Here is a 22,533-nt window from a genome sequence, read left to right on the forward strand (position 1 = left end):
ATCTACAGATACATATGTATCTATTTATATACATGTATGGATGGATGGATGGATGGATGGATATATACATATATAAGTGTATAAATACAGTATATCTATAGATACATACGGTATGTATGTATATTTATGTATCTATATATTTATAGATACATATGTATCTATGTGAATATATATATATGTATGTGTATATATACATACACCGGTGTATATATATATATATATATATACAAACCCTGGTTCCATATGAGTTGGGAAATTGTGTTAGATGTAAATATAAACGGAATACAATGATTCGCAAATCATTTTCAACCCATATTCAGTTAAATATGCTACAAAGTCAACATATTTGATGTTCAAACTGATAAACATTTTTTTTTGCAAATAATCATTAACTTTAGAATTTGATGCCAGCAAAACGTGACAAATAATTTGGGAAAGGTGGCAATAAATACTAATAAAGTTGAGGAATGCTCATCAAACACTTATTTAGAACATCCCACAGGTGTGCAGGCTAAATGGGAACAGGTGGGTGCCATGATTGGGTATAAAAGCAGCTTCCATAAAATGCTCAGTCTTTCACAAACAAGGATGGGGCGAGGGTCACCACTTTGTAAGCAAATTGTGGAACAGTTTTAGAACAACATTTCTCAACGAGCTATTGCAAGGAATTTAGGGATTTTACCATCTACGGTAAGTAAAATCATCAAAAGGTTCAGAGAATCTGGAGAAATCCCTGCACGTAAGCGATTATATTACGGACCTTTGACTCCTCAGGCGGTACTGCATCAAAAAGCGACATCAGTGTGTAAAGGATATCACCATGTGGGCTCAGGAACACTTCAGAAAACCACTGTCAGTAACTACAGTTGGTCGCTACATCTGTAAGTGCAAGTTAAAACTCTACTATGCAAAGCAAAACCCATTTATCAACAACACCGAGGAATGCCGCCGGCTTCGCTGGGCCCGAGCTCATCTAAGATGGACTGATGAAAAGTGGAAAAGTTTTCTGTGGTCCGACGAGTCCACATTTCAAATTATATTTGGAAACTGTGGACGTGGTGTCTCCTCCGGAACAAAGAGGAAAATAACCATCCGGATTGTTATAGGCGCAAAGTTCAAAAGCCAGCATCTGTGATGGTATGGGGGTGCATTAGTGCCCAAGGCATGGGTAACTTACACATCTGTGAAGGCACCATTAATGCTGAATGGTCCATACAGGTTTTGGAGCAACATATGTTGGCATCCAAGCAATGTTTTCATGGACGCCCCTGCTTATTTCAGCAAAACAATGCCAAGCCACGTGTTACAACAGCGTGGCTTCGTAGTAAAAGAGTGTGGGTACTTTCCTGGCCCGCCTGCAGTCCAGACATGTCTCCCATCGAAAATGTGTGGCGCATTATGAAGCGTAAAGCACGACAGCGGAGACCCCGGACTGATGAACGACTGAAGCTGTACATAAAACAAGAATGGTAAAGAATTCCACTTTCAAAGCTTCAACAATTAGTTTCCTCAGTTATCAAAAGTTTATTGAGTGTTGTTAAAAGAAAAGGTGATGTAACACAGTGGTGAACATGCCCTTTCCCAACTACTTTGGCACGTGTTGGAGCCATGAAATTCTAAGTTAATTATTATTTGCAAAAAAAAATGAAGTTTATGAGTTTGAACATCAAATATCTTGTCTTTGTAGTGCAATCAATTGAATATTGGTTGAAAATGATTTGCAAATCATTGTATTCCGTTTATATTTACATCTAACACAATTTCCCAACTCATATGGAAATGGGGTTTGTATATATATATACATATGTACATGTCTATATATAGACACACTTTGTTTACAAAAACACACAACATTATATATATATATGTATATATATATATATATATATATATATATATATATATAGTGTGTATATAGTGTTTATATAGTGTTGTGTGTTTTTGTAAACAAAGTGTGCTAATTTATATATATATATATATATATGTATATATATATATATATATTTTTTTTTTTAGTATTTGTTGTATGTTTTTGTAAACAAAGTGTGCTTGCCAAGGCGTGGGTGGGCATTCTCCAGTGACTTGTGACTTTGCTCCAAGCGCTCAGTGGAAAGAAATGAAACCACACTGTGTGTTGCTAAGCAGCGCCTTCTAACTGTCAGACACGTAAAAACCTTAGCAGCGGGAAGTTTAATGGCAAAAATGTGTTCTCTTTCTCTTAGCTCCGCCTTTTTGCCCTTTTTTTCCCATGTGTGGGCCTTGTCGAGTCACAGTGCTCTTTGCTCACACACTGCTTGCACTTATCTTGCAGGACACTTGCAGGCGGCCTACATTCCACTTGCAACATCACGACAGCAACACCTCAGCGTGGCCCTGCAAGGTAAGAAAACACAAACGCTTGTTTTTATTTGCTTACTAAACATGTGTGCTGGTCGTCTGCAGGACAGCAGCGTTGGGGTCGTCCTGCCGCAGAAACCGGACAAGCAGAAAGTAACTTCTCGGGAGGAAAAAGTAGAAGTCATCAAAGTATGTCAGCTCTTTTTTTTGCTAAAATATTGAGGAGTCAAGTGGTCGCTGATGGGGCGGTGACATGTCTCGCAGGTGTACCTGGATAATCGGCCCGAGACGACAGAGAGCGTCAGGATGCTGACAGACGAGGTGTCGCAGATCCAGGAGGTTAGTGTTAGACTTGTTTGCCCTCCATATTACGTATTATAAAAACTTATTTATAATGTGGTGTTTCTCTATCTCATACTGTATGTATAAGTTCTCCGACCTTATATTGCCTGCTCAAACTTAATGAGTATTATTTACAATTTCACGAAAACAAGGTTATTTCTTGATTAGAATGTGAAATGAACTCGTCTCCCTGTACCTAAAAAATGTTTTTATACAAAAACATTTCCCTTTTGGGTTATAATGTGTGAAAAATAACTATTTACAGTGGGGCAAAAAAGTATTTAGTCAGCCACCGATTGTGCAAGTTCTCCCACTTAAAATAATGACAGAGGTCTGTAATATTCATCATAGGTACACTTCAACTGTGAGAGACAGAATGTAAAAAAAAAAAATCCAGGAATTCACATTGTAGGAATTTTAAAGAATGTATTTGTAAATCATGGTGGAAAATAAGTATTAGGTCAACCATTCAAAGCTCTCACTGATGGAAGGAGGTTTTGGCTCAAAATCTCACGATACACGGCCCCATTCATTCTTTCCTTAACACGGATTTATCGTCCTGTCCCCTTAGCAGAAAAACAGCCCCAAAGCATGATGTTTCCACCCCCATGCTTCACAGTAGGTGTGGTGTTCTTGGGATGCAACTCAGTATCTCCAAACACAACGAGTTGAGTTTATACCAAAAAGTTCTATTTTGGTTTCATCTGACCACATTACATTCTCCCAATCGTCTGCTGTATCATCCATGTATCCATTTTGGTATAAACTCAACTTGTCGTGTTTGGAGGAAGAAGAATACTGAGTTGCATCCCAAGAACACCATTCCTACTGTGAAGCATGGGGGTGGAAACATCATGCTTTGGGGCTGTTTTTCTGCTAAGGGGACAGGACGATTGATCCGTGTTAAGGAAAGAATGAATGGGGCCATGTATCGTGAGATTTTGAGCCAAAACCTCCTTCCATCAGTGAGAGCTTTGAATGGTTGACCAAATACTTGTTTTCCGTCATAATTTACAAATAAATTTTTCAAAATTCTTACAATGTGAATTCCTGTTTTTTTTCTCCACATTCTGTCTCCCACAGTTGAAGTGTACCTATGATGAAGATTACAGACCTCTGTCATCATTTTAAGTGGGAGAACTTGCACAATCGGTGGCTGACTAAATAATTTTTTGCCCGACTGTATTTGTTTCCATTTTTTGTTATTTTAAAGTTTTTGACACACTTCATGTTCTGTTGATCGTTTTTATGATAAGCCTTATGTACAATTGTTTGAATGTCTTAGGTGAGGTACTGTCTGAAGACGCTGAGAGAGCAGATGGCAGCCAGGCAGAACAATAACATAAAAAAGGTAAATAATATGCTGTACTTAATTATTCATCACAGTTGATAGCGTTTAAATATGTGTTGCAAAAACATATTTACCACTAGTGCACAGGTGTCAAACTCAAGGCCCGGAGGGCAGATTTGGCCCGACCCATTATTTAAAGCGGCCCCCGAAAGCCCTGAAATAATATGAATCAATAAAGCATGTTATTGTTTACTAAATGTAATCTTTTCATTGTGACAGCCAAAAATACATGTATTGCATGATATTGAGTATATTTTAAATATAGATGGATAGATAGATAGATAGATGGATAGATAGATGGATACAAACCCCGTTTCCATATAAGTTGGGAAATTGTGTTAGATGTAAATATAAACGGAATACAATGATTTGCAAATCATTTTCAACCCATATTCAATTGAATGCACTACAAAGACAAGATATTTGATGTTCAAACTGATAAAGTTTTTTTTTATTGCAAATCATTAACTTTAGAATTTGATGCCAGCAACACGTGACAAAAAAGTTTGGAAAAGTGGCAAAAAACACTGATAAAGTTGAGGAATGCTCTTCAAACAATTATATGGAACATACCACAGGTGTGCGGCTAATTGGGAACAGTTGGGTAAATGGTAAATGATAAATGGGTTGTAGTTGTAGAGCGCTTTTCTACCCCTTTTTAAGGAGCCCAAAGCGCTTTGACAGTATTTCCACATTCACCCATTCACACATACATTCACACACTGATGGCGGGAGCTGCCATGCAAGGCGCTCACCAGGACCCATCAGGAGCAAGGGTGAAGTGTCTAGCCCGAGGACGCAACGGACGATGCCTAGGATGGTAGAAGGTGGGGATTGAACCAGTAACCCTCAGATTACTGGCACAGCCACTCTACCAACTTTGCCACGCCGTCCCCATGGGTGCCATGATTGGGTATAAAAGCAGCTTCCATGAAATGCTAAGTCATTCACAAACAAGGATGGGGCGAGGGTCACCAATTTTGTAATCAAATTGTCGAACAGTTTTAGAACAACATTTCTCAACGAGCTATTGCAAGGAATTTAGGGATTTTACCATCTACGGTCCGTAAAATCATCAAAAAGTGCAGAGAATCTGGAGAAATCACTGCACGTAAGCGAAGATATTACGGACTTTTGGTCCCTCAGTGCGGTACTGCATCAAAAAACCGACATCAGTGTGTAAAGGATATCACCACATGGGCTCAGGAACATTTCATAAAACCACTGTCAGTAACTACAGTTGGTCGCTACATCTATAAGTGCAAGTTAAAACTCTACTCTGCAAAGCCAAACCCATTGATCAACAATATCCTGAAACGCCGCCAGCTTGGCTGGGCCCGAGCTCACCTAAGATGGACTGATGCAAAGTGGAAAGGTGTTCTGTGGTCTGACGAGTCCACATTTCAAATTATATTTGGAAACAGAGGACGTGGTGTCCACTACAACAAAGAGGAAAATAACCATTCGGATTGTTATAAGCGCAAAGTTCAAAAGCCAGCATCTGTGATGGTATGGGGGTGTATTAGTGCCCAAGGCATCGGTAACTTACACATCTGTGAAGGCCCCATTAATGCTGAACGGTACATACAGGATTTGGAGCAACATATGTTGTCATCCAAGCAACGTTATCATAGACACCCCTGCTTATTTCAGATAGACAAGTGTTACAACAGCGTGGCTTTAGTAAAAAAAAGAGTGCGGGTACTTTCCTGGCCCGCCTGCAGTCCAGACATGTCTCCCATCGAAAATGTGTGGCGCATTATGAAGCGTAAAATACGACTGAAGCTCTACATAAAAAAAGAATGGGAAAGAATTCCGCTTTCAAAGCTTCAATAATTAGTTTCCTCAGTTCCCAAACGTTTATTGAGCGTTGTTAAAAGAAAAGGTAATGTAACACAGTGGTGAACATGCCCTTTCCCAACTACGTTGGCACGTGTTGCAGCCATGAAATTCTAAGTTAATTATTATTTGCATAAAAGAATAAAGTTTATGAGTTTGAACATCAAATATCTTGTCTTTGTAGTGCATTCAATTGAATATGGGTTGAAAAGGATTTGCAAATCATTGTATTCTGTTTATATTTACATCTAACACAATTTCCCAACTCATATGGAAACGGGGTTTGTAGATAGATAGATAGATAGATAGATAGATAGATAGATGGATAGTACTTTATTGATTCCTTCAGGAGAGTTCCTTCAGGAAAATTAAAAAAATATATATTATCTAATAATGCAGCCACTATAATACTATCATTTATTTCAAAATTTTAAAAATTAAAACAAAATAAATACCTGCATTTTATATCAAAGGAAGTTATTCATCAAATTTTTATATCAAAGCAAGTTATTCATCGAATTGTACACTGTAGAAAAGACAATAGATTTTACAGTAAAAAAAAAAAACTGGCAGCTCAGTTGTCAGGATTTAACAGGGGGGATCTATTTTTTTTATTTTTTTTATTTTTTTCTTCTTTGTCATGAAAAAGGGACGTTTTTGTCATGAAAAAGGGAGGTTTTTGTGGTTGGTGCACTAATTGTAAGTGTATATTGTGTTTTTATGTTGATTTAATAAAAAATAAAAAATATATATATATATATATATATATATATATATTTTTTTTTTTTTTTTTTTTTTTTTTTTTAAATAAAAATGAATAAAAAATTATTCTGCGGCCCGGTACCATTTGGGCCACGGCCCGGTGGTTGGGGACCACTGCTCTATATGACAAGAGCGCTCAAATGTTTTAATAACCTACTGCAAAAACGTTAACTAAAGATTCTCTAGATACGCCGTTGTTTTTTTTATACCTACTGCAAAAATCAAAGATCCTACATAAGATAGGAGCGCGCTGCCATTTTTTTTTAAAACCCACCGCAACAATGCTAATCAAAGATCTGCTGTATACAACAGGAGCACTCTGCTTGTTTTAAGAACCTACTGCAAAAACGCTAGTAAAAGATCCTCTATATGAGAGGAGTGTTTTGCTGTTTCCAAGGAAATCCTGCTAAAATCACAAGTCAAAGACGATCAGAGTGCTCTGATACTTTTGCTACCGCAAAAACAGCAAACAAAGATCCTCTGTAAAACAGGAGTGCGCTGACATTTTTTTTAAGGCTCTATTGCAGTGGTTCTCAAACATTTTTTTGACCAAGTACCACCTCAGAAAACACTTGGCCTTAATAACCAATATTCAAATACAGTAGCGTAGTAGGACTAAGTATTCCTTAAAACCAAGGCAGAGGTTTTTTCAACAAGTACAGTATATTTAGTATTTTTCACCACTGTAACATTACACACAGTTTGAAAAGTAACACTGTGTTTGAATATAGGACAATAAAACAATTTTATCAAGTGATTTTTTTTTTTTTTGCCATACCACTATATGGAGCCTGCATACCAGCAGTGGTACGGACCAAAGTTTGAGAATCACTGATGTATTGTAAAGATCCTTTACATCAGTGGTCCCCAACCTTTTTGAATCCGCGGACCGGTCAACGCTTAATAATTTATCCCCTTTTTTTTTTTTTTTTTTCCTTTGTCATGAAAAAGGGAAGTTTTTATCATGAAAAAGGGAGGTTTTTGTGGTTGGTGCACTAATTGTAAGTGTATATAGTCTTTTTTATGTTGATTTAATTTAAAAAAAAAAAAGTATTTTTTTTTAATTTTTTTTTTAGAAAAATTAATAAAAATTTCTTCCGCCTGTGGCCCGGTACCAATCGGGCCACGGCCCGGTAAAGGGCTGCGGCCCGGTGGTTGGGGACCACTGCTTTACATGACAGGAGCGCTTTGCTGTTTTAAAACTGCTCCTGCAAAAACCCCATTTAAAGATCTTTAACAGTACTTGCCTCTGATTGGCTAGTACGGGGGTCGGCAACCCGCGGCTCTAGAGTTGCATGCGGCTTTTAGCGCCGCCCTACTGGCTCTCTGGAGCTTTTTCAAAAATGAATGAAAAATGGAAAAAAATGTGGGGGGAAAAATAATAATTTTGTTTTAATATGGTTTTTGCAGGATGACAAACATGACACAAACCTCCCTAATTGTTATAAAGCACACTGTTTATATTAAACATGCTTCACTGATTCGAGTATTTGGAGAGCGCCGTTTTGTCCTACTAATTTTGGCGGTCCTTGAACTCCCCGTGGTTTGTTTACATGTACAACTTTCCCGACCTTCTAGGACGTGTTATATGCCACTTCTTTTTCTGTTTCATTTTGTCCACCAAACTTTTAACGTTGTGCGTAAATGCACAAAGGTGAGTTTTTTGATGTTATTGACTCATGTGGAGTGCTAATCGGACATATTTGGTCACTGCAAGCTAATCGATGCTAACATGCTATTTAGGCTACCTATATGTACATATGCATTATTATGCCTCATTTGTAGCTACAAACCCCGTTTCCATATGAGTTAGGAAATTGTGTTAGATGTAAATATAAACGGAATATAATGATTTGCAAATCCTTTTCAACCCATATTCAATTGAATGCACTGCAAACTGCAAAGACAGGATATTTGATGTTCAAACTCATAAACTTTCTTTTTTTTTTGCAAATAATAATCAACTTAGAATTTCATGGCTGCAACACGTGCCAAAGTAGCTGGGAAAGGGCATGTTCACCACTGTGTTACATCACCTTTTCTTTTAACAACCCTCAATAAACGTTTGGGAACTGAGGAAACTAATTGTTGAAGCTTTGAAAGTGGAATTCTTTACCATTCTTGCTTGATGTACAGCTTATGTTGTTCAACAATCCGAGGTCTTGTTATCGTATTTTACGCTTCATAATGCGCCACACATTTTCGATGGGAGACATGTCTGGACTGCAGGCGGGCCAGGAAAGTACCCACACTCTTTTACTACAAAACCACGCGCCTTGGTATTGTTTTGCTGAAATAACCAGGGGCGTCCATGATAACGTGGCTTGGATGACAACATATGTTGTTCCAAATGGTGCCTTCACAGATGTGTAAGTTACCCATGCCTTGGCCACTAATGTACCCCCATACCATCACAGATGCTGGCTTTTAAACTTTGCGCCTATAACCAATCTGGATGATTATTTTCCTCTTTGTTCTGGAGGACACCACGTCCTCGGTTTCCAAATATAATTTGAAATGTGGACTCGTCAGACCACAGAACACTTTTCCACTTTGCATCAGTCCATCTTAGATGAGCTCGGGCCCAGAGAAGCCGGCGGCGTTCCTCGGTGTTGTTGATAAATGGCATAGTAGAGTTTTAACTTGCACTTACAGATGTAGCGACCAACTGTAGTTACTGACAGTGGTTTTCTGAAGTGTTCCTGAAACCATGTGGTGATATCCTTTACACACTGATGTCGCTTTTTGATGCAGAACCGCCTGAGGGATCAAAAATCCGTAATATCATCGCGTACGTGGAGTGATTTATCCAGATTCTCTGAACCTTTTGATGATTTTACTTACCGTAGATGGTAAAATCCCTAAATTCCTTGCAATAGCTCATTGAGAAATGTTGTTCTAAAACTGTTTGACGATTTGCTTACAAAGTGGTGACCCTCACCCTATCCTTGTTTGTGAATTACTTAGCATTTCATGGAAGCTGCTTTTATACCCAATCATGGCACCCACCTGTTCCCAATCAGCCTGCACACCTGTGGGATGTTCCAAATAAGTGTTTGATGAGCATTCCTCAACATTATCAGTATTTATTGCCACCTTTCCCAACTTCTTTGTCACGTGTTGCTGGCATCAAATTCTAAAGTTAATGATTATTTGCAACAACAAAAAGTTTATCAGTTTGAACATAAAATATATTGTCTTTATACCATATTCAACTGAATATGGGTTGAAAATGATTTGCAAATCATTGTATTCCGTTTATATTTACATCTAACACAATTTCCCAACTCATATGGAAACGGGGTTTGTATATTTGAGCTCATTTGGTTTGACACACTATCTGTATGTAATATGGCTTTTGTTTTTTTGCAGACCCCCGCTCTTAAGTTATATTTCTCTTCTTTTGTTAAGAAGAAGTGTTGTACATTCTTGGGTAGCTGTCACATTTGTTTTTGTATTTTTGGTCCGATATGGCTCTTTCAACATTCTGGGTTGTCCGGTAGGACTTTCGTGGTTTGACTGTTTTTACTCATGTAGCCTCATGTTTCCTGCATAAAGGGGACACAAATCAACTGCATCTTCTTCATCTGCAGCAACCCTCCAACGGCTACAGAGTGAACGTCCCCAACAACCAAGCAGCTGTCACCAACGGCAACCACATTTACAACGACACGCACGATGCTGACGTAAGCCAATCGCCACTCAGCTTTCATTCTCATAATGAACTTTATTTGAACCAATGAGACGAGAGGAGCTGCTGCTTTCCACGTCAACACAAACACACACTTAGCCCGGTTGACAACCCGTCTCTGTGGACCAACTCCTTCAATCCACCGTTTTCCTGTCATTCCTTTTTTTTTTTTTAAAGGGCGCGGGCCCATTGTTTCGCTGAAATAAGCAGGGGCGTCCATGATAACGTGGCTTGGATGACAACATCCAATTGGTGCCTTCACAGATGTGTAAGTTACCCATGACTTGGGCATTAATACACCCCCATACCATCACAGATTCTGGCTTTTGAACTTTGCGCCTATAACAATCCGGATGGTTATTTTCCTCTTTGTTCCAGAGGACACCACGTCCACAGTTTCCAAATATAATTTGAAATGTGGACTCGTCAGACCACAGAACACTTTTCCACTTTGCAACAGTCCATCTTAGATGAGCTCGGGCCCAGCGAAGCCGGCGGCGTTCCTCAGTTTTGTTGATAAATGGCATTCGCTTTTCATAGTAAAGTTTTAACTTGCACTTACAGATGTAGCTAGCAACTGTAGTTACTGACAGTGGTTTTCTGAAGTGTTCCTGAGCCCATGTGGTGATATCCTTTACACAAAGTGACGTCAACAAACATAGTCAACCGCTTATGTCGACGTGACCTTTGGGAGTCAAAGGGGTCATTCCTATTAAAAAGTGCCAGCCTTAAATTTACAGTTCATGGCTAGTTTTACTTATGTCGACAACACATGTGAGAGCCAGTGGGGTCGTCTCTATGAAAAAATGTGACACCTAAATGTGCAAGCCACGGCTAGTTTCGCTTATGTTGACATAACATTTGAGAACCAAAGGGGTCATTCTATTAAAAAAATGTCACACGTAAATGTGCAAACCGTAGTTATATTTTCGCCCTATGTTGACTACCGTTTATGTCGGTGTAACATTTAAGAGCCAAAGGGGTAATTTCCGTTAAAAAAAAATTCACATGTGAATTTGCAAGCCACGGCAAGTTCTGCTTATGTTGTCAACCGCTTATGTCCACATAACATCCATCCATCGCTTATGTTGACATACTGTAACATTTGAGAGCCAAGTCATCACTATGAAAAACTTTTACACGTGAATGTGCTAACTATGGCTGATTTTGCTTGTGTCCTCAACCGCTTATGTCAACAAAATATTTGAAAACAAAAGTGGTCGTTTCTTTAAAAAAAAAAAAAAAGTCACACGTAAATGTTCAAGACTTGGCTAGTTTCCCTCATGTCGAAATAATTAAGAACCAAAGTGGTCATTTCTATTTAAAAAAATGTGTTGTGTGTAAATGTGCAAGGTATGGCTAGTTTTGCTTGTGTCGACAACCGCTTATGTTGACATAACATTTGAGCACAAATGTGGTCATTTCTGTTTAAAAAATTTTTTTTTTTTTAAAAGGGTCATATGTAAATGTGCAGGCCTTGGCCAGTTTCGCCAAGGTCGACATAAGCGGTTGTCGACATAGACGAAACTAGCCAAGTCTCGTACATTTCCGTGTGACAACATTTAAGAGCCAAAGTGGTAATTTCTTTAAATAAATTTAAAAAATGTCACACGTAAATGTGCACACGGTGGCTAATTTCACTTATTTTTCCAACTGCTTATGTCGACATAACATTTGCGAGCCAAAGTGGTCATTTCTACTTAAGAAATGTGTTACACGTAAATGTGCTAACTATGGCTATTTCCGCTTGTGTCGACAACCCTTTAACATTTTAGCACAAAAGTGGTCCTTTCTGTAAAAAAAAAATAATTGTCACACGTAAATGTGCAAGCCTTGGCTAGTTTCGCCTATGTCGACAACCGCTTATGTCCACATAACATCCATCCATCGCTTATGTTGACATACTGTAAAATTTGAAAGCCATGTCATCTTTATGAAAAACTTTTACACGTAAATGTGCTAGCTATGGCAAATTTTGCTTATGTCCACAACCGCTTATGTCAACAAAATATTTGAAAATGAAAGTGGTCATTTCTTTAAAAAAAAAAAAAAAAGTCACACGTAAATGTTGAAGCCTTGACTAGTTTCCCTCATGTCGAAATAATTAAGAGCCAAAGTGGTCATTTCAATTTAAAAAATGTATTGTGTGTAAATATGCAAGGTATGGCTAGTTTTGCTTGTGTCGACAACCGCTTATGTTGACATAACATTTGTGCACAAATGTAGTCATTTATGTTTAAAAAAAAAAAAAAAAAGGTCATATGTAAATGTGCAGGCCTTGGCTAGTTTCGCCAAGGTCGACATAAGCGGTTGTCGACATAGACGAAACTAGCAAAGTCTCGTACATTTCCGTGTGATATTTAAGAGCCAAAGTGGTCATTTCTATAAATAAATTTTAAAAATGTCACACGTAAATGTGCACACGATGGCTAATTTCGCTTATCTTTCCAACTGCTTATGTCGACATAACATTTGCGAGCCAAAGTGGTCATTTCTATTTAAAAAAATGTGTTACACGTAAATGTGCTAACTATGGCTAATTTCGCTTGTGTCGACAACCCTTTTTAACATTTGAGCACAAAAGTGGCCCTTTCTGTAAAAAGTAGTTTCGCCTATGTCGACAACCGCTTATGTCCACATAACATCCATCCATCGCTTATGTTGACATACTGTAACATTTGAAAGCTAAGTCATCTCTATGAAAAACTTTTACACGTAAATGTGCTAACTATGGCTAATTTTGCTTATGTCGACAACCTCTTATGTCAACAAAACATTTGAAAACAAAAGTGGTAATTTCTGTTTGAAAAAAAAAAGTCACACGTAAATGTTGAAGCCTTGACTAGTTACCCTTATGTCGGAATAATTAAAAACCAAAGTCGTCATTTCAATTCAAAAAATGTGTTGTGTGTAAATGTGAAAGCCTTGGCTAGTTTCGCCTATGTCGACAACCGCTTTTGTCTACAAACCCCGTTTCCACATGAGTTGGGAAATTGTGTTAGATGTAAATATAAACGGAATACAATGATTTGCAAATCATTTTCAACCCATATTCAGTTGAATATGCTACAAAGACAACATATTTGATGTTCAAACTGATAAACCTTTTTTTTTTTTTTTCAAATAATCATTAACTTTAGAATTTGGTGCCAGCAACACGTGACAAAAAAGTTGGGAAAGGTGGCAATAAATACTGATAAAGTTGAGGAATGCTCATCAAACACTTATACGGAACATCCCACAGGTGTGCAGGCTAATTGGGAACAGGTGGGTGCCATGATCGGGTATAAAAACAGCTTCCCAAAAAATGCTCACTCTTTCACAAGAAAGGATGGTGCGAGGTACACCACTTTGTCCACAACTGCGTGAACAAATAGTCAAACAGTTTAAGAACAACGTTTCAACATCTACGGTCCATAATATCATCAAAATGTTCAGAGAATCTGGAGAAATCCCTCCACGTAAGCGGCATGGCCGGAAACCAACATTGAATGACCGTGACCTCCGATCCCTCAGACGGCATTGTATCAAAAAGCGACATCAATCTCTAAAGGATATAACCACAGGGGCTCAGGAACACTTTAGAAAATCATTGTCACAAATACAGTTGGTCGCTACATCTGTAAGTGCAAGTTAAAGCTCTACTATGCAAAGCGAAAACATTTTTTATCAACAACATCCAGAAACGACGCCGGTTTCTCTGGGCCTGTGATCATTTAAGATGGACTGATGCAAAGTGGAGAAGTGTTCTGTGGTCTGACGAGTCCACATTTCAAATTGTTTTTGGAAATATTCGACATTGTGTCATCCAGACCAAAGGGGAAGCGAAGCATCCAGACTGTTATAGGCGCAAAGTTCAAAAGCCAGCATCTGTGATGGTATGGGGTTGCAATAGTGTCCAAGGCATGGGTAACTTACACATCTGTGAAGGCACCATTAAGGCTGAAATATACATACAGGTTTTGGAACAACATATGCTGCCATCTAAGCGCCGTCTTTATCATGGACGCCCCTGCTTATTTCAGCAAGACAATGCCAAGCCACATTCAGCACGTGTTACAACAGCGTGGCTTTGTAAAAAAAAAGAGTGCAGGTACTTTCCTCTTGTTTTTGTGGTGCATTCAATTGAATATGGGTTGAAAATTATTTGCAAATAATTGTATTCCGTTAATATTTACATCTAACACAATTTCCCAACTCATATGGAAACGGGGTTTGTACTTTGTCTGCTAATAGACGACGTCAACTCTTGTGTCCTCAGGCGCTGGATGACAGTGAGGTGCAGAGTCTGCGGGAGGAAACCAGGCGGCTGTACGCCCAAATGAAGGACATGGAGAGGCGGCACCGAGAGGAGAGAGAGAGGCTGCAGGTGCATTGCACACACACACACTGTTGCTGTTGTTTTTCCATCCATCCATTTTCTACCGCTTGACCCTTTTGGGGTCGCAGGGCCGTTGTTTTTGTGCGATCATATTTGTGAACAGGGGTCAAGCTTGTGTGTGACTAACGGTGGGAAAGGTTCTGGTAAGGCGGGGCCTCCCTAAAAACTGGTTCAATTCAAGTGTCTAGTCCAGGGGTCGGCAACCTGCGGCTCTAGTGTCGCATGCGGCTCTTTAGCGCCGCCCTAGTGGCTCTCTGGAGCTTTTTGAAAAATGTATGAAAAAGGGGAAAAAAAATACAAAAAATGTATTTTTTGCTTTAATATGGTTTCTGTAGGAGGACAAACATGACACAAACCTCCCCTAATTGTTATAAAGCACACTAAGATAGGGTAGGTCGTTTTCAGCACAAACCTGTTCAAAATTAGACAAACAAACAGTGTACTGGGTTACAGAACAAGAACGCTGATGGGTCGCCATAAGGCGCCCCGTAAAAGATGGGAAAAAGGTAAACGCTGGGGAAGGATGAGTAAAAAAATACAATCCAGACTAGGCTACTAAGGGGGCCCAGTCTGGAGTGGGAAAAAAACCTTCATAGCAAAGCACATATACATATTACAACATACATCTCGAGATATTTAGCAACAGAGGGAAGGTAGTTCAAGGTGATGGTGGTAGGCCGCAGCTCTCATGCGCTGACCATCCATTCATCACCCCTATGGGATTTGCGTCGAGGGCCTTGGGTTGGGGGGGGGGGGCCCTGTATGTGTGGCGTATATTTTTTTGGATGTGTGAGTGTGTGTTTGTGTAAGCCCGTAGTGTGTCTCTGTTCCGCGGCCTTGATGTATTGCAGTCGCTAGTCCAAAGTCAACAACAACAGGTGTGTATCCATGAAAGACAAGAAGGGAGTTTGTAGACAGACAACATTCACACACTAGGGCCAACTATGTGTTTGCCAATCAACCTATCCCCTGGTGCATGTCTTTGGAAGTGGGAGGAGACTTGAGTACCCGGAGGGAGCCCACACAGTCAGAGGGAGAACATGCAAACTCCACAAAGAAAGATCCCGAGCCTGGGATTGAATTCAGGACTACTCAGGACCTTCGTATTGTGAGGCAGATGCACTAACCCCTCTTCCACCGTGCTGCCCTAAATCTAATCCGTTATTATTATTAAATACATCAGCGAGAACGTTGATTGTCTTTTTTTCCTTCCACACGCCCCTGACGTCCAAATGCTAGAACGTTGACAATGGCGGTTTGTTGTGATTGACGGGTAATCAGTCCACCCTGAGCCCGCTGGGATAAATAATTAAATAAATGGGTTGTACTTGTATAGCGCTTTTCTACCTTCAGGGTACTCAAAGCACTTTGACACTACTTCCACATTTACCCATTCACACACACATTCACACACTGATGGAGGGAGCTGCCATGCAAGGCGCCAACCAGCACCCATCAGGAGCAAGGGTGAAGTGTCTTGCTCAGGACACAACTGACGTGACGAGGATGGTACTAGGTGGGAATTGAACCAGGGACCCTCGGGTTCCGCACGGCCACTATCCCACTGCGAAACGCCGTCCCTATAGGCTCCAGTTCCAGGGCACGCCGTAACCTGATGTCGTTATTCGGCAGACGGACTGTGAAGACCAGCGCGTCCGTCTGGCGGCGCAGACCGAGCGCCTTCAGAAGGCGGAGGAAAAGTCGGAGGCGCAAGGCCAGCAGGTGGAGGAGCTGCAGAGGCTGCTGGGCAACATGGAAGCGGAGAGCGGCGTCCTGCGGGAGAAGATGGCGGCCGGCGAGGCCGAGCTGCTGCGGCTTAAAGCAGACAAGGGAGAAGGAGGCGAGAAGGAGCAGAGGTGAACGGCCATTTCAGTACAAACCCCGTTTCCATATGAGTTGGGAAATTGTGTTCGATGTAAATATAAACGGAATACAATGATTTGCAAATCATTTTCAATCCATATTCAGTTGAATATGCTACAAAGACAACATATTTGATGCTCAAACTGATAAATTTGATGCCAGCAACACGTGACAAAGTAGTTGGGAAAGGCGGCAATAAATACTGATAAAGTTGAGGAATGCTCATCAAACACTTATTTGGAACATCCCACAGGTGTGCAGGCTAATTGGGAACAGGTGGGTGCCATGATTGGGTGTAAAAGCAGCTTCCATGAAATGCTAAGTAATTCACAAACAAGGATGGGGCGAGGGTCACCTATTTGAAAGCAAATTGTCGAACAGTTCTAGAACAACATTTCTAAACGAGCTATTGCAAGGAATTTAGGGATTTTACCATCTAAAAAATCATCAAAAGGTTCAGAGAATCAGGAGAAATCACTGCATGTAAGCGATGATATTACGGACCTTTTAACCCTCAGGCGGTACTGCATCAAAAACCGACATCAGTGTGTAAAGGATATCCCCACATGGGCACAGGAAATCTTCATAAAACCACTGTCAGTAACTACAGTTGGTCACTACATCTGTAAGTGCAAGTTAAAACTGTGCTATGCAAAGCGGAAGCCATTTATCAACAACACAAAGGAACGCCGCCGTCTTCGCTGGGCCCGAGCTCCTCTAAGATGGACTGATGAAAAGTGGAAAAGTGTTCTGTGGTCTCACGAGTCCGCATTTCAAATAATATTTGGAAACTGTGGACGTGGTGTCCTGCGGAACAAAGAGGAAAAGAACCATCCGGATTGTTATAGGCGCAAAGTTCAAAAGCCAGCATCTGTAATGGTATGGGGGTGTATTAGTGCCCAAAGCATCGGTAACTTACACATCTGTGAAGGCACCATTAATGCTGAAAGGTCCATACAGGTTTTGGATCAACATATGTTGTAATCCAAGCAACGTTATCATGGACGCCCCTGCTTATTTCAGCAAAACAATGCCAAGCCACGTGTTACAACAGCGTGGCTTTGTATTAAAAGAGTGCGGGTACTTTTCTGGCCCGCCTGCAGTCCAAACATGTCTCCCATCGAAAATGTGTGGCGCATTATGAAGCGTAAAATACAACAACAAGACCCCGGACTGTTGAACAACTTAAGCTGTACATCAAGCAAGAATGGTAAAGAATTCCACTTTTAAAGCTTCAACAATTAGTTTCCTCAGTTCCCAAACGTTTATTGAGTGTTGTTAAAAGAAAAGGTGATGTAACACAGTGGTGAACATGCCCTTTCCCAACTACTTTAGCACATGTTGCAGCCATGAAATTCTAAGTTAATTATTATTTGCAAAAAAAAATAAAGTTTATGAGTTTGAACATCAAATATGTTGTCTTTGTAGTGCATTCAACTGAATAATGGTTGAAAAGGATTTGCAAATCATTGTATTCCGTTTATATTTACATCTAACACAATTTCCCAACTCATATGGAAACGTGGTTTGTAGTTTCAATTTGGTAAAACAAGACTTTCATAGGGGAAAAAAAGACAAACACTAACGAACATGTGCTTGCAGGTGTAACGAGCTGCAGAAGGAGGTGGCCGTGCTGAAGGAGAAGATCCATCACCTGGACGACATGTTGAAGAGTCAACAGAGGAAAGTGCGACACATGATTGAACAGGTACTCAGGAAGCCGTTATGGAGGATTATTGATTCGGAAGGGGAGGAGATGGAACAATGGCGTCATGTTTGTGTCTTTGTGCTCTGACAGCTGCAGAACTCCCGCACTGTTCTCCAGGAGAGAGAGCGATTCATCAAGGATCTGGAGGAAAAGGTGGCCTATCTGGAAGCTGAGGTCAGTGCTTTTTTGTGTGTGTGTCTGTAGCTTTAATACTTATTAGCTACATACAAACTGTGCACTTGTCCAATCTAATAGATGCCAGATATCACGTACAACATAAATACATATTACCAGGTACTACATCAGGGGTCACCAACCTTTTTGAAACCAAGAGCTACTTCTTGGGTACTGATTAATGCAAAGGGCTACCAGTTTGATACACACTTAAATAAATTGCCAGAAATAGCCAATTTGCTCAATTTACCTTTAATAAATGAATCCATATATATATATATATATATATATATATATATATATATATATATATATATATAAAAATGGGTTTTTCTGCATGTCATTCCGTTGTACATTTTTTTTCCTTTACGGAAGGTTTTTTGTAGAGAATAAATGATGAAAAAAAACACTTAATTGAACGGTTTAAAAGAGGAGAAAACAGAAAAAAAATGAAAATTTTATTATGAAACATAGTTTATCTTCAATTTCGACTCTTTAAAATTCAAAATTCAACCGAAAAAAATGAAGAGGAAAAACTAGCTAATTCAAATCTTTTTGAAAAAATTAAAAAAAGAATTAATGGAACATCATTAGTAATTTTTCCTGATTAAGATTAATTTTAGAATTTTGATGACATGTTTTAAATAGGTTAAAATCCAATCTGCACTTTGTTAGAATATATAACAAATTGGACCAAGCTATATTTCTAACAAAGACAAATCATTATTTCTTCTATATTTTCCAGAACAAAAAATTTAAAAGAAATTCAAAAGACTTTGAAATAAGATTTAAATTTGATTCTACAGATTTTCTAGATTTGCCAGAATAATTGTTTTGATTTTTAATCATAAGTTTGAAGAAATATTTCAAATATTCTTTTGTCGAAAAAAAACGAAGCTAAAATGAAGAATTAAATTAAAATGTATGTATTATTCTTTACAATAATAATAATTTAAAAAAAATAATTTGAACATTGATTGAAATTGTCAGGAAAGAAGAGGAAGGAATTTAAAAGGTAAAAAGGTATATGTGTTTAAAAATCCTAAAATCATTTTTAAAGGGGAACATTATCACAATTTCAAAAGGGTTAAAAACAAAAATCAGTTCCCAGTGGCTTGTTGTATTTTTTGAAGTTTTTTTCAAAATTTTACCGGTCCCGGAATAGCCCTAAAAAAAGCTTTAATGTGCCTTATTTTCGCTCTCTCGAAGCAACTGTTCATTTTCCTGTGACGTCACACAGTGCTGCCAATGTAAACAAACAATGGCGAATAGCACAGCAGGATATAGCGACATTAGCTCGGATTCAGACACGGATTTCAGCGGCTTAAGCGATTCAACAGATTACGCATGTTTTGAAACGGATGGTTGGAGTATGAAAGTATTGAAGAAGAAACTGAAGCTATTGAGCGAATAGCTATTCATAGCCATAGCATGGCCGAATAGCTGCGTTAGCATCGCCGGTAAAATGTGCAGACCAAACGATCAGGACTTTCGCATCTTGTGACACTGGAGCAACTTAAATCCGTCGATTGGTAAGTGTTTTTTTCGCATTAAATGTGAGTGGAAGGAAACGTAATATAGTTGCAAATGCATCTGCAGGTTATCCATACATCTCTGTGCCATGTTTGCTTAGGCACCGCCGGTAAATAGCATGATAGCGTCGATTAGCGTAGCATGTTAGCATCGATTAGTTGGCAGTCACGCCCCGACCAAATATGTCTGATTAGCACATAAGTCAACATCAACAAAACTCACCTTTGTGATTTCGTTGACTGTATCGTTGCAAATGCATCTGCAGGTTAATCATACATCTCAGTGCCCCCCACACTGGTTTAAATGTAACTTAGATATTGGGTTTCACTATGTAAAGCGCTTTGAGTCACTAGAGAAAAGCGCTATATAAATATGGTTCACTTCACTTCACTTCACATCTCGGTGCCATGCATGGCCGGCTCTACGCAGGGGCAAGAGGGGACAGAGCCCCCTTAAATAAATGTCTTGCCCCCTCAAATCAAAATTTGAGAAAGCAAATTTTAATAAACTGACAAAATTACTACATTACAAGTTGACAAAATTATCTGCACTAGCGGAAAAATCCGCCGAAAAAGGGACACCCACGATATAGTAGTGTCGACTTCCCTCTCCTCCCTCCCTCCGCTGTGCGTGTATTCACCATTCCACAGGCTGCGCAGCAGACACACACCCGCACACACCCCTCAGCCCTCAGTAAACATACAATCACTGTTGCAGTATGAAAGTAAAAGAAAAGGAAAAGTTGTCTACATTTATCATATACTTGTTAGGATGGGTGTATTTGTGTAGTCTTATCTGTCATAAACACGTTTATTGTCGCGGACTTTCGGTGCTACGGAGTTCCTTTTTTTTTTTTTTTTACAACTTGACGAGGGCAGTGACAGAGGAGGCTCTGAGCAGCAGTGGTTTGGAAGGCAGAGAGGCTCCACTGTCCCTGTAACAAGCTACAATAATAATAATAATAATATAATGGATTAGATTTATATCGTGCTTTTCTATTGTTAGATACTCAAAGCGCTCACAGAGAAGTGGGAATCCATCATTCATTCACACCTGGTGGTGGTAAGCTACATCAGTAGCCACAGCTGCCCTGGGGTAGACTGACGGAAGCGTGATTGCCAGTTTGCGCCTACGGCCCCTCCGACCACCACCAATCATTCATTCATCATTCATTCACCGGTGTGAGCGGCACCGGGGGCAAAGGGTGAAGTGTCCTGCCCAAGGACACAACGGCAGCGACTTTGATGTCCATAGGTGGGAAGCGAACCTGCAACCCTCAGGTTTCTGGCACGGCCGCTCTACCCACTACGCCACTAAGTCATTTATGATGCTGTTAATGACGGTAAAAATGAAACATAAGGTATATATCCTGCTTAGCAGTCCTTCTCTGCTGTCCTCTTCAGAGCGGAGTCCCTAGCAACGGCCCGTTTTACTTAGCAACGGTCTGGCAATCGACTGCTGGAATTCTTTTTCTGTTGTTTTTTTTGTAATTCTACATAGTCAACCTTTAATGTTTCAATCTACATTTTGTAATAAACTAATTATAAGTTTAATTTGATATGACCAAGACACCTAAAAACAAAAACACAGCCGTTTTCATCAATTTACAAGCAAGTGGGCAACACACATACATTGGAGTGAATGAATGTTGTGCCCAGATGAGTGCCCACGTCCACTGCATGTGACAAACTGAAGACAAATGACCTGTGTCTGACAGACCCCTACGTAAAGCCTCGCCCCAGGTTGTAGTCCTGTACTGTTGTTGTTTTTCTTCATGTAATCACAGCGGGTTTTTTCTGTTGTTGTTCAAGCTTACTTATTTTCTGCTCCAGCTTCCAGCAGCTCACAAAGAGAAAGTTAATGCTCTGTAATGCATCCATTTTTCAGAGCATTTAAAATGTCTAGTCCTGCTCCTGCATGTAATAGTAGCAATGACGCTACTGCTAGTACATCAGGGACAGCAGCTAGCAATACTGCACCTTTAGCACCAGCAAGCACTGTTTCTCCTGCACCAGCTCCCTCCGTCCCCCCAACAAGCGCTCCCCCAAAGCAGCCTGCTCAGCTAGTACCCAGTGACTTAAATGGCAACGCACTATCTCAGCCAATACTGGGTGGCTACCGAAAGCGTGCATTTGGTACAACATTAAGATCATTCAATCCTGCCTGGTACCGCACACGACCATGGCTAGAGTATTCTGTGGTGCGGGACACCTGCTTCTGTTTCCCCTGTCGGAAATATGGCAGCGCTGTTAATGTTGCCCCCCCTGAGGGACTGCCACCTTATTGTGGTCAGGGGGTTTGCGTGCCTCAGTGACCGTAAGAGCTACACCAGCAGGAGCTTTGTCTTCAGGTGGGACACCCAAGTTGGACAGGTCTGAAGGTAGAAGCCTGACAAAGTGCAATCCACTACTCCAGGTTGGGGTTGGACACATAGCTAAAGACCCACTTCAATGAAGAAAGCATCGTTACTATAAGCACAGGAAAAAAAAGTGCTGGAGCATGATGTGTACACATGATGCCCCCTTCACATTTCTGACTGCCCCCTCATATAA

The 22,533-nt window shown here is 39.9% G+C and overlaps 1 protein-coding gene across 3 annotated transcripts in view; it reads left to right on the top strand.

Moving 5' to 3' along the window:
* The window catches only part of tuft1b (tuftelin 1b), a 77,508-nt gene that overhangs the window by 50,366 nt on the left and 4,609 nt on the right, over positions 1-22,533 (top strand). For all 3 annotated transcript variants that reach the window (XM_061897458.1, XM_061897459.1, XM_061897461.1), the window contains 9 exons: positions 2,312-2,380; positions 2,443-2,526; positions 2,602-2,676; positions 3,965-4,030; positions 10,225-10,317; positions 14,584-14,691; positions 16,336-16,559; positions 18,169-18,274; positions 18,365-18,448. In XM_061897458.1, the coding sequence (XP_061753442.1) occupies positions 2,312-2,380; positions 2,443-2,526; positions 2,602-2,676; positions 3,965-4,030; positions 10,225-10,317; positions 14,584-14,691; positions 16,336-16,559; positions 18,169-18,274; positions 18,365-18,448 (909 nt within the window). The remainder of the gene's footprint in view (positions 1-2,311; positions 2,381-2,442; positions 2,527-2,601; positions 2,677-3,964; positions 4,031-10,224; positions 10,318-14,583; positions 14,692-16,335; positions 16,560-18,168; positions 18,275-18,364; positions 18,449-22,533) is intronic.

The sequence above is a fragment of the Nerophis ophidion genome, linkage group LG04, assembly GCF_033978795.1.
Source record: "Nerophis ophidion isolate RoL-2023_Sa linkage group LG04, RoL_Noph_v1.0, whole genome shotgun sequence".
NCBI lineage: Eukaryota > Metazoa > Chordata > Actinopteri > Syngnathiformes > Syngnathidae > Nerophis > Nerophis ophidion.